Source organism: Microtus oregoni, unplaced genomic scaffold (genome assembly GCF_018167655.1).
Source record: "Microtus oregoni isolate MIOR12 unplaced genomic scaffold, Mior012 000077F_ref0000221, whole genome shotgun sequence".
Classification (NCBI taxonomy): Eukaryota; Metazoa; Chordata; class Mammalia; order Rodentia; family Cricetidae; genus Microtus; species Microtus oregoni.
The window spans coordinates 7,001,781-7,021,341 of record NW_024544029.1 but is presented as its reverse complement, the minus strand read 5'-3'; the positions used below and the strand labels follow the sequence as shown (position 1 = coordinate 7,021,341).

The 19,561-nt window shown below is 45.5% G+C and overlaps 1 protein-coding gene and 1 pseudogene across 1 annotated transcript; one reads left to right on the top strand and one right to left on the bottom strand.

Annotated features, from left to right (window-relative positions):
• Positions 1–2,834: 2,834 nt before the first annotated feature.
• Positions 2,835–4,526, bottom strand: LOC121441418 (sperm motility kinase X-like). The gene has a single exon (XM_041642545.1). The coding sequence runs from the start codon at positions 4,524–4,526 to the stop codon at positions 2,835–2,837; it is 1,692 nt and encodes a 563-aa protein (XP_041498479.1).
• Positions 4,527–4,590: 64 nt separating this feature from the next.
• Positions 4,591–16,053, top strand: LOC121441417 (annotated as a pseudogene).
• The last annotated feature ends 3,508 nt before the right edge of the window (positions 16,054–19,561 follow it).

Here is a 19,561-nt window from a genome sequence, read left to right as displayed (position 1 = left end):
CCTCTTGCCATCCAGTTTGCCCTTAACAGTCTTTGAGCCAGAGAGAGGCACACCCCACCCATTGAGGCTGAGGAAAGAAAGGGAGAAGGCAGAGGCTGGCTAGATCCTTTGCAAAGCAGGAGGCCGGGGCTAGAAGAAGCAGCTTTTCTAGGCTAGGGTGCTAAAACCCTGAGTTTTGTCTCAACTAACTTCTGTTGTGTGGGGCTTGTGTGAGGCCTAGAACTCCTGATCAGCCTGCATCACCTCCCAGGTACTGCAAACAGACACGTGCCACCGTTCCTGGCTTGCTTGCTTCGTTTTTTAATATTTGCTTTTCAAAACAGGGTTTCTCTGTGTAGCCCTGTCTGTCCTGGAACTCACTCTGTAGACCAGGCTGGCAGGGAACTCGGAGATCCACCAGCCTTTGCCTCCCATGTGCTGCACCATCACGACCTGGCTTTACCCGGCTCCTGGCTGTTTCTTGAGACAGACCCTTTGTGTGTGATGCTAGCTTGGTATTCCCTATCTCATGCTGGCCGCGAAGCCTACCATTTTCCTGCCTCAGTCTCCTGAGTGCTGACATTAAATCTAATCCCCATCAAAATGGCTAAGTAATGTTTAAGGCAGGCGGGCGAGGGACGAGGCTCAGATATGGAGTTTGTGCCTAGTATGAATGGGCCCTGGATTTCATCACCAGCATTGTATGAAATTGGGCTCGGTAGCTGCCCTTGGGAGGTAGAAGCAGAAAGATCCGAGTTTAACTACTGCATAGGATGTTAAGATTCTCCAAAACAAAGCCAGGCAGTGGTGGCTGTGCTCGCCTTTAATCCTAGCACTCGGGAGGCAGGTGATTTGAGGGCCAGCCTGGTCTAAAAGAGCTAGTTCCAGGACAGCAGGACAGACTCCAAAGCTACAGAGAAACCCTGTCTTGAAAAACAAACAAACAAACAAACTAAAAATGATTCTAAAAAACAAAAGAACATGTGACACCCACTTGTAGTTCCAGACTCAAGAAACCGAGGCCAGACGATGCTGGGACGTAAGAAACCAGCCTGGGCTAGACAGAACATGACTGATTATCCGGGTTATCAGAAAGGCTGTCTACAGTTCTAGGTTCACAGTGTGGGGTGGGTTCAGTTTCCAGTGTGTGTGTGTGTTTGGGGGATTCTCCTAGCGGGCAGGGTGGGAGTGACCACTCACCACTATGGGGTAAAGTCTGGAGGGGCTCGAATAAGCCACAATTCTGTATCTTGTAACCGCAGCGCTCCAAGGAGAAATGAGGGGGATCCGAGTCTGGAGATTTCGCCATAAAATTTGGGGGGGAGGCAGGAGAATAGAGTAGCACCAGAGGCCGGGATATCCGCCACCACAACGACCTGCGCTGAATGCTGGGACACATTCTTGAATATAGAAGATACCCAGGATGGTTCTAATGAGGGAGACAGCTGGAGAGATGGACCACCACACCAGTCGCACAGTCTTCTCTGGGTCTCTTGCTGTCACAGGTTGACAAGGTCTAGGCAGAAAGAACACGAGATGAGATTTTACCAATGTGACTGTGGCATGGACGAGGCAGCTTCCGGGAAGCACACCGCACCCATCTCCAAAAGAAGTGGAAAACCCTGCTCACCTTTAAAAGGCTGAGAAAAACAGAAGCCTTCTTAAAGAATTTCACTGGCCAGTTGCAGACTCAGGCAGACTCAGGCAAGCTGGAGGCAAGAGGCACAGCAGGTTGCTGACCCCTCATTAGGTTTTCAGGTTTCACTCCAATCTGACACCTACCAGTCCCTCAGGGTGTGGCACATGGTGGTAAGTGCAGGAGCTAGTTGTCACTGATGAGAATGGTGGCCTTGAAGGAGCAAGCAGGCAGAGGCAGGAGGTGAGTAGCTGGAAGGCAGAATTGGTGGAGAGGGGGACTCTGCTGCCCTGGGGTCACTCACTCCCCAGCTCAGATTTTCCCAAGCTTTGGGTCTGAGGACTCAGGCAATGGAACCTGCTGGGATGACTTGTGGGGATTCCTGCTAAAGGTTCTTGCAGGAGCCTGCCCTCTAGAGGAGTCGGTCCTACAGGGCTGCTTGCAGGACACATTTTCAACCTGGCAACCCAACTTAGGGCAGGCTGACTAGGAATACTCTCCTTGGGGGAGAGAAGTCTCACCCTATGGAGAAGACCGTGTTCTCTGCCAAGAAACAGGGGGCAAAGGACAGTCACTACCCAGAGCACCTCTTCTGATGTTTCCGCAGGCATGGGGAGAGGGCAAGGCGCTATTGTTCCACAAGACAGCCTAGGGCACCTTTGCACCTCAGTCCTCCACACTGAGCTAGACCCTGTGGGAAGCCTACCCTTCCTGCCTGGGATTTTACCTGGAGAGATAGATGTTCTCTCAGGTGGACAGCTCTTCCTCTGCAGGAGGGGCCTGTGGCCAGACGATGTCCTGGGCATCTGGCATGGGTCGCCAGAGGGGCTGTCTGAATCTCATCCAGACCGATCCCCAACTCGTGGCTCAGAAGCTACTGAGTTGGGGCTTGAACTCTTCGGGGCTTCAAAGAGGAAGGAGACTCTTAGTGACTTCAAAACACACAAGACTTAGTGCACTGCCCTGCAGCGCCCAAGTACCCGACTGTTCCTCTAAGGAATCTTTGCCTCCTTTGGCCTTGCCCCACCTCTCCCTGCTTCACTCAGCATCTCTGCTATCCCCCTGTTGCTCAACAAGCCTGAGGTCACACTACAGGGAACACCTGGTCTTTCTGAAGTGACAGATTGTTATGCTCACAGTGTGCTACGAGTGGACACAGGCATCATTTATCACAAAGAACAGGAGGAAAAGTACAAATCAGATGAAGTGAGAAAGGTGCTCACCTGGTTCTATGGGTGCCTCTAGGATCCCCTGACTGTGGAGCCTGGTTCTCACGGGAGGCATGGTTACTCTCTGCAGGAGGCAGGCAGCAACATAGGTGTCGGAAGCCATTGACAATGGTTTTCTTTACCCTCTTCCAGCGTTGACGCATCTGGTTTCGGGAGGAAGCTGGCCCGGCATCCTGGCGCTGACCATGGCTGATGGCCTCTTCCTGTCTGGTCGTCACTTCTTCCTGCAGTGTGTCTCCAAGGGAGGAGCCTTTGGGGGTTACACGCAGAGCCGTCCCCAGCGAGATCCAGAGTTTCTCTGCATCATTTGCTGCCTCATTGTGGTCTGCCCCAAGAGGGTGGTACAGAGAGCATGATGGCTGGGCACTCGCCGTCAGGCTGCCACACAACCTGATCATCGATGGAGAGAAACTCTTGCTGCTGTCCAGGCTGCTGCTCATGAGGGAATCAGCCACAGGACAGCGCAGGTGGGATAGGTGGGCAAGGTGGATCCTCCTTGGCTGGCAGCACAGGGTGGCAGGCACGCTATGCCTTCTGCCACCCTGCCTGGAATTCCCATCTTCTTTCTTCTGGGGCTCAGATGGCACGATGAAGGTTGGGGAAGTAGGCTCAGCAGCTTTCCTGAGAGTTCCAGAAAAAGTGTGAAGATCGGCCAGGTTGAGGACAAGGCCTGGCTCCTTGGGTTTTGTGGGTTTCACCCAGTGATGGCAGCTGTCTCCCCCGGGTGCCTGGTATTGCAGACTCAGGTGTGTGGCCGTCGCCTGATTAAATTTTTGGTCTTCTAGACACTCAAGTATTTCTTCACCTGCCATGGTGCCGGCAATGCTAGGGCTCAGGGTGCCTGGGAGACTCTGGATGGATGCCCGTGCCTGGCTGTCCCTGATCATGGGGCGCGTCAGGATTTGACTGATGGTGGGCCTCCTGTTGGGGCTGATCATGAAGATTTCCACGATTACATTGAAAATATCAAGTGGGACATGATGAGGAACGCTGAAGTTTGCAGCCAAAATTTGCTGCTTCAACCCCATAGGAGAGCTCGCTTGGAACGGAAGGTGCCTGGCCACCATGTAGTAGAGGAGCACGCCTAAGTTCCAAACATCGCTGGCATAGCCATCGTATGGCTCCACTCCAAAGAGTTCCGGGGCACAGTAGGCCAGAGTGCCGCAGAAAGTCTTTAGTTTTGTCCCAGGGACAACTCTGACTGCCAGGCCAAAATCACAGAGCTTGGCATTTCCAGAGGCGTCGATCAAGATGTTATTTGCCTTAATGTCCCTGTGGACGATACAGTTGTCGTGGCAGTACTTCACTGCCTGTACTACCTGTCCAAACAGCCTTCGAGCCTCGCACTCCTGTAAGCCTCCCGGTTTGCGAATCTGACGCAACAGGTCCCCTTTGGAGGCGTAATCCATTATGAGATACGTCATGTCCCGTGTCTGCACCTCCTGAAGGAACCTTATTATATGCGGATGAACGAGGGATCTCATTATATCAACCTCATTGTTGTTCCGGGCGCAGTCCCCATTCACATTTGCCAGAATCTTCACAGCCACGTAGCTGACAGTGGGCATGTGAAAGGCCAGTTTGACTGTGGCAAAGGTTCCTCGTCCCAGAGTTGTCAGCATTTGATAGATACTGCTAAATGTCTCCTTGTCACAGTAGAGGGTCTCTCTGACCTCCTCCATGGCCAGGTTCTCGCTGAAACACAACGGGAACTTTAAACAAACAGTTTAAATCACACCAATGAGAATGTTTATCACTATCAATTCCTACATTCCAAAGAGAAAAAGAGTCACCGATATTTCAGGCAACCTAACCAGCTACGTAGTGCTCAGGAAGGGAAGGAAGTACCTTCCAAAGCAGTGGACAGCAGAACATAACACAGGTCAGGTTGGCCGGATTCACCCAGAAACGGAGAGAATAAAACAAAGGGTCGCAGAAGCTACGAGCCACTGATTGGACAGGAGAATCATCCTCTTACTTGAGCTGAACACTCATTGAGAGACAAGATACTAATAAAATCATATGCATGAGAAGTTGATGAGACAACCTAAACCCCGAAAACCCAGAGTGTCTTGGTGGGGAGATGGCTCAGGAGGTCAGAAGGTTTATTATTTCGGCAGAGGACCTGTGTTTGGTTCTCAGGACCCAGGTCAGGTGGATCACTGCCTCCAGTTCTAGGAGATCCTATACCTCTGACCTCTGAGGGCATCCAAACACATGCGTGGACGATCACAAGGGCAAACACAGACACACACACGCCCGCGCACACACACACATATGTATACACACACACACTTGAGGTCGCCTAAATGTATACTCACGTGTACTATATATAATTTTAAATAGTGATATAAGTCTTTTTGATTAATTTTATTTCTATGACCTGGAAAGACATAAGACGGCAACAGATCCCCTAGGTGCGGCACTTCAGGAAGTTATGTTGTCATGGGATTGCAGACCTGGTCTTCTGCAAGAAGAGTCCATGCTCCTAACTGCTGGGCTGTCTCTCCAGGCTAACCCATCTCCCAAAGAAATCTGTTTTTGAAAACCCTGAGAGTCCTTCTCATGGACTGGAAAATGTGGATGGAATTGAGAAACTTCTTGATATAAATTCAAGTAAGAAGATATGATAAAGAACAAGATTGAAATATTTATGAGGAAAGAATCTGCATAGGAAAGCCCAGGAGCAGGCAAACCTACTGATCAATCCTTCCAATCTCTTGAAATCAAATGTCAGTGTTCCTCAATACTCCACAAAATAGAAAGGTCCTTAGCAGTTCCAAACTCATTCATGTCCAAACCAGGAAAAAACAATGAAGAATAATAGAGGCTATTTCCATGATGAACATAGATGTAAAGTCCTTAATAATACCACTTAATACTTTTCACCAAATTCACGTAAGTCAGGCCATACTTCCTGGTTACAATATGCTCCCAAGGATCCTTGCAAGGATATCTCTACGCATTTAGCCTGACAACAAAACATTGAAACAGAATTAAGGGCAAGAGTGCCACAGTCATACATAAGGACGGCCATAGAGAAGGATGAATCTGTGGGGCTCTCAAGAACATGGTTGTCACTGGAGAAGATCGCTCTACATGGGAAAAGCCAGTCCTTCAAATGTGTCACTTTTCTTCTCTCATATGTGGAACATGGGAGCAGGAGGAGGTCCTCAACATAAGAGGAGGCTCCTAGGAATGTGTAGGAGGTCGTGTGAGAAGAAAGCATAGCTGCGTGGGTTAATCACATGATCAAGTGCTCAGAATGCATTAGAGATGTTCCTGCGATTGCCAGGACTAAATTGTTCCTATGATATGGTACACCATAACAAGGAAAGGCTTGAAATGAGAAAAGAGAAACAGACCAAACAACACATAACAAAAGTAAATGAAGAAGCAAAACTAAAGAGAGAGGTTCTGGAGAGATGAGTTAGTGTTTAACAGCACCTCCTGCTCTTTCAGAGAACCCTGGTTCGAGGCCCAACACACATGGTGCTCACAATCAATTGTTATTCGAGTTCTAGCTAATCTGTCTTCTTCTTGTGACCTCCACAGGTGCGAGGTTCTTGGTACACATGAAGAAAGAAAACAATATACTCATACACATAAAATAAAAATAATAAAAGTTATACCCCAAGATGCACAACTTAAATATAAACACTACCGGGCTGTGGTGGCACATGCCATTAATCCCAACACTCAGAAGGCAAAGCAGGTAATCTTTTAGTTTGAGGCCAGCCATATCTACAGACTGAGTTCCAGGAAGGCCATAGCTACACAGAGACTTTCTGTCTTGAATTCTTCTCCTATACACTCACAAAATAAACAGAGTAAAAAAAACATGAAAAAGTAAGCTCATAAATCAAGCCAGAAAATGAATAAATACACAGACAATAACAACAATCAAAGGCAACAAAGCTGGAGGGAAACTTACTATGTTGGAGTCCAGCAGATCTTGAAAGTCCAAACAGTCTCTTTCACCAGCACAGAGCTCCAACCACTTTCCACCTCACGAGCCTGCTTGCACTGTAAGGAGAGGAGGCAACATCAGCCAGAGCTGTGATGGCACAGGCGCCTGTCATTGTGAGGTCAGAGCAGAAAAGGACAAATGGTGGCTTTTCACAGCTCACGGGTTTTTTTTCCCCTTCTGTCACCAAGTACAGGACGGCTGAGTGAAAAAATGAGAACATTTTTAGAATTAGCCAAGGAAGAACAAAACAGCCAGCAATATAGGAAGAGAGGGAAGCACAGGAAGGTAATGGGAGGCACTTAGCTACTCAGGGTCTTTTTACTTTGGGATGAGTGAAGAGATGCTTTTTTTGCTGGGTCTCTGGGACTTGGGAGGGGTGGGCAGGAGGCAGTGCGATCAGGAGAATGTGGCTTTTCCCATCTCAACTCCCGAAGACGCAGCTTCTGCCTTGCTCCATTCTCCCCACTACTCCTCTTCCCTCTTCTGTTTCTGTCTCCCTCTTCCTCTCTGCTCCTCCCCTCTTTCCCCTTCTCTCCATACCCACTAAATAAATATCCAACCTCACTCTGCAAGGCGTACCTATCCATCTGTCCCAACAAACTGAAATAAAGAAAGAAAAGAAAAACAAAGAAACTCAGGGAGTGGAGTGAGCAACTAGTTGAGTAGAATTAGCCAAGGAAGAACAAAACAGCCAGCAATATAGGAAGAGAGGGAAGCACAGGAAGGTAATGGGAGGCACTTAGCTACTCAGGGTCTTTTTACTTTGGGATGAGTGAAGAGATGCTTTTTTTGCTGGGTCTCTGTCCAAATAGGAAAGTAGATTCGTTGCTTCTTGGCCTCTCTGAGCTAGCAGGTTATCACCCCAACATCTGACTCCCAAGGTTTTTTGTGTTTTTTTTTTTTTTTTTGGATTTTTTCGAGACAGGGTTTCTCCGTAGCTTTTGATTCCTGTCCTGGAACTAGCTCTTGTAGACCAGGCTGGCCTCGAACTCACAGAGATTCGCCTGCCTCTGCCTCCTGAGTGCTGGGATTAAAGGCGTGCGCCAACACTGCCCGGCTCTGACTCCCAAGTCTTTATTGGTAAATAGAAGAAAAGAGGCTTAGTTAAAACTTACATTTGGTGACTGTGGCCAAGCTGGTACCAGCGGGACCAGAAATCCCGCTAGGCCCCAGACTATGTGGTGAGGTGTTGACTGTCAGGCCTTGGGGAGAAGATAGTAATTAAAATACAGGTAGATTCGGGTTAGGCCATTAAATTGACAGAAAAACAAGAAAAGTCTTATAGAGGTGAGCACTTGGCTTTTTTTATTGGTTTGTCAGGATGGGTTTCTCTATTTAACAATCACGGCTGTCCTGGAAGTCACTCTGTAGACCAGACTGGCCTCAAAGTCACAGAGGTTCAGCTGCCTCTGCCTACTGATTGCTGGGATTAAAGGCATGCACCACTGTGGCCCGGCACATGGCAATTATTAAAGCTAGGAAAGTTGAGGCAGGAGGACCAGCAGTTCAGGTCATCGTTGGCTACACAGTGGTCTTGAGGCCAGCCTGTACTACAGGAGACCCTCTCTCACCAAACCAAACAGCAAAAGCAAACAGAAGGGCAAGGACTGCTTTTGTCTTGTATATATTGAGTGTCCCAGTGCTTCAAAAGTAACCTTGGCTGTGAGACACAGGACATGGACTGATAGAGATATGAATAATTTGCAGTTTTGTGGATTTTAAGGTCAATTTTGTATATGTCTATATTTCTAATCTTGATTAAGGTATTGTGATTGTGTAGTTCATTTAAAAATGTAATGTATATAGGTTGTTAATGGATAATCATCTATAATAGTCAAATTTGTAGTCATGTTCGTTAGATTTTCTAGATATATATAGATACATTTCAATTAGATAGACATTCTTCATATCTTTCAAAGACTGCAGAATATGGCATTTGATGTTTTAATAACTTAGGGCTTTTCATGACAATGAGACACGTCTGCTTCTGGCAGCACCAATCTACTTCAAGAGGAAGATGGGCATCGAAGAGGCTCCTTATGGAGTTTGATAGCCATTTCGGCCAGAAACTGCTCTTGCCTGGACTGTTGCATATACTGGACTGGACACAAAGAACCCAAAGAAAGAGGACTGCTGAACTTGCCTAAAGGTGAGATGATCTTTCGGGGTTCCTGATTCATGAAAGTGTCTGTGAGACATTCTGCAGGACAGAACAGATAGTGACTGAACTGCCTTTGAAATTTCCTGCTTCATGGAAATGGCTCTGGATACTATGGGCCTGTAGGCTGAAGATGGATGCCCCAGTGGTACAGAGGAACTTTGGGTGACTGTCCAGGCAGCGAGATGTCTCTGTGATTTCTAGAGTTTTGTAAGTTGCTTACTTCTCATTTACTTAGGTAATATTATATCCTTCTGGAGTCTTTGATGGAGTTGAAGAATAGATAGATAGTTATAGTTTTCCTTAGTTATGATAAAGGACAAAATAGATATTGTACCTGAAATTCTTGCTTAATAACTGTTTTGTTATATGTAATCTTACTATGTTAAAGTGAAAGCCTTTCTTTTTTGTTTAAGCAGAAAAAGGGAAAATGATGGGGGAGAGTCTTCTGTTTTGTGTTAATTTCATTGGTTAAATGAAATTTAACCTTGGCCCTTTCAAAGGACAGAAAATTAGGTAGGCAGAGTAAACAGAACAGAATGCTGGGAGGAAGAAGCTGAGTCAAGTAGTCGCCATGATTCTCCCACTCCAGACAGATGCAGGTGAAGATCTTTCCTTGTAAGCCACCTTGTGGTGTTACACAGATTATTAGAAATGGGTTAGATCAATATGTAAGAGCTAGCCAATAAGAGGCTGGAACTAATGGGCCAGGCAGTGTTTAAAAGAATACAGTTTCTGTGTAATTATTTCAGGCAAAGCTAGCCGGGTGGCAGAAAGCGGCCCGCTGCTCCTCATCACAATGGACACAAGTGTGTCATGAGTGTGACATCAACACCTGAGGTGGGAGGGTGGCACTCAGCCTTTTTGTGTTCTTGAAGCTATGCTGTCTTCACCTTGCCTAAGTAATCAACAGATTTACCCTTTAAATGGACCTCACAGGACCCACCCAGAACCAGCTATGGGGCAGAAGCCAAAGAAACTGGATGGAAGTTTAAGAGAGTTCAAGCAGGACTTTCCTTCTCTGTCAATACAAAGTTCACTCCCCTAAGGCATCGTATATGCACACATTACACACTTAGTTACTGGCTAGCAGCTCTCTGTGAGGTCGAGGCCAGCCTGGTCTACAAACCAAGTTCCATAACAGCCAGAGCCACACTGAGAGGCTCCCTGTCTGCAAAAATAAAGAAAGGATGAGATGAAAGAGTTTTCCTCTAGCCCAGGCTTGTGATAATCAAATAAAGGCAGTCCTTGTCAACAAAATGTCCCCCTGTTTTTCCAAAAGGACAGGTATTTGGGGTGGGTCTCTGGAGTGCTGGGCAGAACATCCCAGCACTAGGTAGTTTTGTTCAAGAATGTGTTCCTTGAGGTCTCTGGCCAACAGAACTGATCCTTTGCTTCCAAATGATTATTGCCCCCACCCCGTGCCTGATAACACACGAGCTTTAGTACTGCAATCACCTTGCCCCCTGATAGAAAATGAAAACGTCCCACAAAAGGCCAGTTTCAGGCACACAGAAGGACAGAAGATGGTGGAGGGACCTGGTGTGTTATGTCCCACCAAGGAAACTTCCTCTCTTCCTCAAAGAACAGGTTCTTTTTAGACTTTCACGTTTTCTGTTCTTGAATCCTTTTCAGCTGCCCTGTTCCATCATTAGCATCGCAAAATGGGATCTAACTCTTACTTCTGGCCCTCTCCAGCCCTGACTTTGAACTGCCAGGAAGATCCTAAGATAACCACTTTGGAGGAGGCTTTCTGCTAGAGCACAGGCAGAAATCCATCTCTGCCCTTCCTTAGGACACCATCCAGTGTGCCTGTCAGTCCTCTGGACAGGAGTCCACATGACTTGGCCTGGACTAGAAAAGTACCTGACTGAGTTAGTAAGTGAGAACCCCAAGGGACTTGGAAAGGGTGGGAAGGAGGCAGTGAAATCAGGGGAATGTGGTCAAAGCTTTCCATGTGCGTGAAGGTCAATGTCACTGTCAGAATACTCATGTTGGAGAGTCAATGTAAACAAATGTTTTAAAATGGTGAACGAAGGAATGAACCCAGAGAAAATATTAAAACTAAAGATTAAAATAGAGTAAACATCTAATTGATGCAGATAATAAAAATTGCCCCAAATTATACCCCAGACCGAGGAAGAAAGAAAGGAAGAAAGGGTTATTTTCAATCCTGGAAACACAAACCTCTAAACCCCAAATCTGTGACCTTAGAAGGAAACTCACTGTGTTCAGATTCAACAGCTAATGAATATCCACCAAGTGGACCAGCTCACTTCTATCTAAATCACTATTTCAACTGAAGATCAGCCTCTCAACTGTAAGGAGAGGAGGCAGCCTCAGCCAGAGCAGTTAAGAAACAGGGTTCTGTCATTGTGAGGTCAGAGCAAGAAATGGACCAATGATGGCTTGGCTTAGATCACTGGTTTTCTTCACATTCTGTCCCTAAGTACAGGAAGGCTACCCTGGTCAGTTGGCAGGTAGGGGCCTGGGGAGGCTGGTTACACCCAGTTAGCCTTCACTGTATCTCCCTTTTTTGTTGATCGTGTCTGTTCTTTTCATTCTTTTGGTCTTTTGGGGACCTGACACCCAGCTCCCAATTAAATTATACACAGTAGCTTCTTCTTACTTACAATGCCTAGCCTTAGCTTGGCTTGTTCCTTTCCAGTTTTTCTTATCTTTGAATTATTCTGTCCACCTTTGACTCTGGCTCTGGGCTTTTTAGGCTTTTTTTTTTAATAAAAAAAAAAACAAAACTCTGTGTATCTTACTTTGATTATTACTCAGTGGCTGGGTAACTGGATAGCTTCCCCTAGCATCCTCCTCTCCTTGTTCTCTTGCTCTTTCTCTGTTCCTTCCTCTACGATTTCTCCTTCCATTTATACTCTCTGTGTGACTGACCAACCTATCTTTTCTCCTGCCTTACGTTTGGCCATTAAAATCTTCATTAGCCTACCAGGTGTTTTAGACAGGCAAAGCATCACAGCTTCACAGAGTTCAACAAGTGCAACCTAAACAGAAGTCACACACCTTAAATTAATATTCTACAACACCCCATGACCTACCTTTTCCTTCTGGGTTTATTTACCAGGTTTCCCCCAACTTTGAAACATAGCCACATGCTAGAGATCAGAGTTCAAACACAGGATCCTTCCTTGGGTATTACACATCCAATCCCTAATAGAAACCCTTTCCACTTTAATAATCACAGTAGGTAGAATCATGTGAATTATAACAGGCACTGGAGGTTGTCCTTCACCGGGTATGGACACTGTATACTTGCTTTCTCTTCCTGTGAAGAAACATCATGACCTAAAACAACTGGAGGAAGGAAGCTTTACTTCCCTTTCACTTTCCTATCAGAAGCTACCATGAGTGGAAGTCAGGGCCGGAAGTCAAGACCAGAACCTCGAGGCAGGAACCAAAGCAGGTACCATGGAGTAAAGCCACTTACTGACTTGCTGTCCTTTACTCTCTAAGCCAGCTTATTTTATATATACAGCCATGATCTCCGGCCTAGGGACATCAGTCACTGATTGAAATTCCCCATAGACTTACCTATTAGATAGTTAAGTTCCTTCTTCCTCAGATTACTCCAACTTGTGTCAAGTTGACAAAATCCAACTGGCACAAACTGACACTCATCTATTAGTGGATGGGGAGCATGGTCCACTTCTCACAGACCCTAACATGCTGTCATGACTTTTGGTTCATGGATTCCATCATATCTATCCTCAAAGCAATCAATTAATTTTTTAGTAGACTCACATTGATCAGAGTAACATGGTAGCCTCTGACAGACACTGGGATGCTGTGGCAATGCTCTGTTTCCCAGGACACTCCAGGGCAATTGACAAACTTCTACGGGGCTGAGAGGAATAGACTTTGTCACATTTTCTCCATAAACTCTTCATCCAGTTTCCCACCAGACAGAAAACTAGGACCCCAGCGGGCAGTGGGTTGATATGTTCAAAGTGATCAGAGGAAAAAAATCCATCAGTGGTCCCGGAATCCGCACCCCTGAAGGAGGAGGCACGTGTGGTTTCTTTAATGAAACCTGATGTTCTGGGCCAATATTTTAGGAAAAGTAGAGGGGGAAATCCTCTGAAAACAAACCAAATAACAACCAAAATAGTTGAGAATGCAAAGGAAAATTCAGAGCAGACCTTGGAGCTAGGGAAACTCCCAAGTAGCTTGTCTGAGTGTGTTTAGACTCCTTTAGCTCTTATGGCCCCTTTGATGATTTTAGTTCTGTTTTGTGTCTCTGTCCATGTGGATTCTAAACCCTGGTACAATTGGTGCTGTCCTAGTTCCAGGCCTTTATGATTTCATGCCTCAGAAATACCATCCATTGCCACCTTCATTAAGCCATCTGCTACTGCTAAGGCTCTCATTGTTGTCACCTTGTGAATTCCAGTCCCTCACAGCCACACCCCACCTTCTCCAAATGTCTCCACTGCCTGTTTGTCCTGCAGTAGAACCCAAGACCAAACCACAGATCAGCTATCCACTCCAAGCTCTACCTTTTTCAATTATTTATCATTTTTAGTGAGATATAATTTTCTCCCCTCCTCTCCCAGCCTCCCCTGCCCCTCCACCCTCTCCTATGACCCCCATGCTCACAATTTACTCAGGAGTTGTCTTTTCCTACTTCCCATGTCCATTAGATCCATGTGTGTCACTCTTAGGGTCCTCTTTGTTGTCCAGATTCTCTGGTTTGTGAATGATTGGCTGCGTTTTCTTTGCTAAATGTCCACTCATAAGGGAGTGCTTATGATATTCGTCTTTCTGGGTCTGGGTTACTTCCTTCAAAATGATGCTTTCTACATCCATCCTTTTGTCTGCAAATTTCAATATGTCATTTTTTCTGTGCGTAGTAGTCCATTGTGTAAATTTGCCACATTTTCCTTATCCATTTTTCAGTCGAGGGGCATTAGGTTATTTCCAGGTTCTGGCTTTGACAAACAATACTGCTATGAACATCGTTGAGAACATGTCCTTGTGGTATGATTGATCATCCTTTGTATATACATAATGTATATGTATGTATATCCAAAAGTGGTATTGCTGGGTCTTGAGAAAGGTTGTTTTCTATTTTTCGGAGAAATCACCATACTGATGCTCAAAGTGGCTGTATCAGCTTGCACTCCCACCAGCAATGCAGGAGTGTAGCATTTACCCCACCATATATCCTCTCCAGAATATGCTGTCATCAGTGTTTTGATCTTGGCCATTCTGACAGATATAAGGTATTGTAGCTCTGTAGTAGAGTTTGAAGTCAGGGATTGTGAGGCCTTCAGAAGTTCCTTTATTGTACAGGATTATTTGGTTATCCTGGTTTTTTTGTTTTTCCATATGAGGTTGAGTATTGTTCTTTTGAGGTCTGTGAAGAATTTTGCTGGGATTTTGATAGACATTCCTTTGAATCTGTAGATTGGTTTTGGTAAAATTGCCATTTTTACTACGTTAATTCTGCCTACCCGAGAGCATGAGACATCTTTCCATCTTCTAGTTTCTTCTTCAAATTCTTTCTTCAAAGATTTAACGTTCTTGAATCACTGGCCGCTACTCAACCTGGAGGCGGCGGCCAAAGGGGAAAGTTTGTGGACCGCCTATAGATGAGCAACTGCACAGGAGCTGCTGTCCTTGGATCCGGAAGATATCCGGAAGTGCCTGGAACGTACTGAGTGCCAGTTCCGTAATCACTGCCACGATACTGATCCGGGGTCTTCCGGGGGACTTTACCAACCAGGAAGTAAGCGATCACGATCTTCTGAGCAACTACAAACTCAAGGACTGATGATGGACAAATACAAAGGGGAGCAGGCTAAGCAGCCATCAAGGCCTTCCACCAGAGCTGGCTTCGAGAGCGGGAGCTGTCAGTTCAGCTGCAGCCTACACATGCTCTGTTGTGTGTGGCCAAGCTTCCGCCCAGTGTGACCCAGGCACAGTGTGAGGAGCTGGTGCGGCCCTTTGGCAGCCTGGAGTGCTGCTTCCTAGTGTACAGAGAGCGCACAGGCCACTCTAAAGGCTATGGCTTTGCAGAGTACATGAAGAAAGACTCGGCTGCCAGGGCCAAGTCCGATTTGCTGGGCAAGCCACTGGGGCCCCGAACACTGTATGTGCATCGCACAGATGCTGGGCAGTTGCGCCCTGCCTTGTTGCACTCCCGTTGACTCTGTGTGGACCACCTGCCACCTGGCTTCAATGATGTGGATGCCCTGGGCCAGGCACTGTCCGCAGTCGATATGCCCACCTTCTTTCACCTGCCATGTGGCCAGTGTGGACAGCTGAGGGGCTTTGCAGTACTGGAGTATGAGACAGCAGAGATGGCAGAGGCTGCAGAACTGCAGGCAGATGGCCTGGCCCTGGGTGGCAGTCACCTTCGTGTGTCCTTCTGTGCTCCAGGTCCTCCTGGCCACAGCATGCTGGCAGCACTCATTGCGGCTGCCCAGGCCACGGCTCTCAATCCAGGCAAGGGACTCCTGCCTGAGCCAAACATCCTGTAGCTGTTGGACAATCTGTGCCTATCTACCTCCCTCCAGCTGCTGCTCAATCCTCTGCTGTATTAAGTGCCAGTGGCCAGTGGGCCTTTTGGGTGCGCCCCCTCCATGCCACTGCTCAGTGGACCTGCCCTGTCCACTGCACTGCTCCAGTTAGCTCTGCACACCCAGAGCCAGAAGTAACCCAGGATCCTGGGAGACTCCCCTCTGGGTACCCTCCAGGCTGGTGCCCAACCTGTCAATTCCCTCCTTGGAAAGCTGTCTTCAGGTGGTGGTGCTGGCTTTGGAACTGCAACCCGCTGAGGGAAGCCATATCCCTTACTACCTCCAATGCGAGCCCATGAGTCTGCATCTGCCACCATCCCAGCTCACTCCACACCCAGCCCCTGTGGGGCTCTGAGGCCCCAGTCTTTATTAGAGGCCTCCTGAAAGACAATGTGCCCCTGCCAACCACCCCTGGGGTGTCACTGTTGGAGGAGCCCCCAAAGGACTACCGCATCTCCCTGAACCCCTACCTGAATCTACATAGCCTGCTTTCATCCAGCAACCTGGCAGGCAAGGAGACCCGGGGCTGGTGAGCATTGTTTAATTTCCATGTGTTTGTGGGCTCTGGAATTAGCATTGCTGTTGAATTCTAATTTTAAGCCATGCAGATCCGATAAGATGCATGGCGTATGTCAAATATTTTGTGTCTGTTGAGGTTTGCTTTGTTACCCAGTATGTGCTCAATTTTTGAGAAGGTTCCATGAGGTGCTGAGAAGAAGGTATTTTCTTTTCTGTTTGGATGGAATTTTCTATCGATGTCTGTTATAAGTCCATTTGAGTTATCACATCTGCTAGAGCCACTTGCAGCTCTAGATCTGCTCTGGAAGGTGACCTTTGACTCTTGTCAGTGCTTTGAACCTTCTAATCTCTCAGGTATGACATGGACAGTCTTCTGGGATGGATGGCTGGGAACAAGCCTGCTTTGGTCTCAAGGTAGAGTGGCCTCACAGCAAAACCTGCCTTCAGTCATCATGGTAAGAAAAGAAAGATCAAGTCTTGGGAAATCAGGCTGTATTACTTGTTGTCTCGTCTCAGTGTGAAGGGAAAATGTGAGGCTCATCTGAAGGCCTGGCTGGAGTAGTCTCTGATGCTGGACTGTTTTAGCTGACTGCCTTGAAATTGCCCTGAGCAGTTTGCAGTCCAAAGCTGATCTTCAAGTAGGGTTTGTCAGCTTAGTGGCCTTACGACAACCCATGTGGAATCATTGTTGTGGGGCCCCATTACTCTTTTGGAGACTTCAAAGGTCACTGTTAGTGTCATGGTTCACTGCAGAAAATTTAAACATTTTAAATGTCATATGCAGCAGATCTCAGAGAGAATAAAGGACTACAATCTACTAAATACACCTGAGATACACAAGCCTAATTCCTAATTACCTGTTTAGGGTCAAGCCCAAAATCACACATGGAGTCACATTAAGTCTATTTCTAAAATTATGTAGTACTCTATATGACCATTAATATCATGACAGAAAGTTGAAATATGTATATATCAACCTTATAAATTTTGAGACAATATTTATATCTTACGAAAAGTTTTCAATTTAAAAGTCAAAATAAAATCAAAGAATTATGAGATTAGTGACAATAGAATAGTCCCTTACTTTGGGTTTTCTTTTGTCCCATACCAAGTGACTCTTCTGACATGAAACAGAGATTTTGGATTTTTCCTTTAGCAAGCATGTTTGAGTTTAGAGAAGGACTGAGGTGAAGAAAACACAAACCAAGGGAAGGCTGGATATGGAAATACTGGGTAAAGGAACAGGAACTACAGAGACATGTATTACCAACAGAATACAAGAGATAGAAGAAAGAATCTCGGACACTGAAGATACTATAGAGGAAATAAACTCACTGATTAAAGAACAAAACAAATCCAACAAATTCTTAACACAAAACATCCAGGAAATTGGGACACCGAGAAAAGTCCAAACCTAAGAATAATAGGGGTAGAAGAAGGAGAAGAATTACAGCTAAAAGGCCCAGAAAATATATTCAACAAAATTATACAAGAAAACTTTCCCAACCTAAAGAAGGATATTCCTATGAAGGTACAAGAAAACCAAATAGACTGGATCAAAAGAAAGCATCCCCACGCAATATAATAATCAAAACAAAGAACACAGAATAGAGAAGGACTGAGCCATACCCCAACTCCAAAGTCAGCTTTAATTGTTTATTGGACTGGGGCTACAAAATGACCATTTCTCTTCAATGTCTGTAGGGAACAGCAGAAACAAAGATTTGGGAAAATTTATCTAATTTTTTCCTGCTGAAAATGTGCTATACCCTTAAGCCAATATACGCTTTTCCTCGGGACATTTTCTCTGGATGATTCATCCTTCTTTTTCAGATGTCTTCTTTGTCCAGTGATCTCTAGATTCTTTAGTTGGATGCTTTCATTCTCCTGAAAGATTAAAAACAAAACCCTCTCTAACTCTGGGGAGTTTCCCTCTCTGGCAGGTTAAGTCTGATGAAATGAAAGGCATTGGTTAGTCTTGTAAGTTAATTTAGACGTCTGGCCATGCTGTTTCATGAACTATTGCCTCTCCTAAACAAGAGGACCCTCCCATTTGAATCTAATCTTTATCAGTCTTGATGGTATCCATAGCTTTTCTTCTCCAGTGGAAACAAAAGAAAAACCTCTTCCCCAGTGTAACACATATTCTGGTTTCCATTCTGAAGTCAACATATCTTTAAAGTATAGAGGCTGATTTAATTCAGCAGATTTTTCTGTTATCAACGTTTCTCCACAGCTGTAGTTCCTTTTTCATTAGCATTAAAAAAACTTTAAAGTTACTAGAGCACTGTGCAATCTATCTCTGGGGGGTCTTAATTACCTCTTTCTGTTTATTAAGCATCTCTATTAGAGTTGGATTAGAGCTTTCTATAACTGCCTGCCCTGTGGGATTGTGTGGTATACCTATAGCATGCTTTATAGTATAAGAAGCAAAAAGCTGTTTCATTTTACTAAAGACATATGTTGGAACATTGTCAGTCTTAATTTGCATAAGTATCCACATGATGGCCATAAGTTCTAATAAATGTGTGATTATAGAATCAGCCTTTTCAGAACTCAAGCAGTTGCCCATTGAAATCCTGAATATATATCTATGGTATGGTGCACATACTTTAATTTTCCAAACTCTGCAAAATGAAGTATATCCATTTCCCAAATTTCATTTCTTTGGATACCTTTAGTTTCACAGAGCAACACAGAAAATGTTCAACTGACCCTCCTCTCCACCTTCCCAGATTAAAAGGGCCACAATTCTTTCCAAGCCCCTCCTTACTTCTCTCTGTGTCTTCTCTATTCTTCATCTGGGTCCACCAGAAAACTCTATGGTTTATTCCAGCCAGCTGAATGTGGATCCTCTGAATAAGGTTTAACTCCACTAATAGTTTTGGAGCAACAATACAAACAAATCTCCTGCAACAGATAAGGAGCTGAGCTAGATCCCCAGAGCCCAAGATGTTGGGGCGTGGGAGAAGCCATAGTTGGCAGCACAGGTTCATAATCCCAGCACTGGGGAGGCAGAGAGCAGCTAGACCAGCCTCTGCTTTTTTCCAGGCTAGCAAGAGACCCTGTCTCAAAAATCAATGTGGACAGTTGACGAGTAATGGTACCTGAGGCTGTCCTCTGAACTGCACATAGATGCACCCAGCCATACACATACACATGGATGGACAAGGACACACACACACACATTGGCAAATAGTACTTCATGAAATCAGAAACACCTGTACTACTAAGGCAATATAAAGTTATGTCTACAGAACAAAAAAGTATCTTTGTCAACTATACTTCAGAAAGGAGATTAATATCTAAAGTAGATAAAGCACTCAAAAAGACTAAACACCAAGAAATCAAGCAATACAATAAAAATGAGCTAATTAATAAAATGATGGTTCTCAAGTGCTAAAGTATGAATGGTCAAGTAAACATACAGAAATGGTCAATATTGCTAAGCACCAGGGGCATGAAAATGAAAAACCACATTGAGATTTCAACTTACTCCAGTTAGAATGGTGATCATGAGGA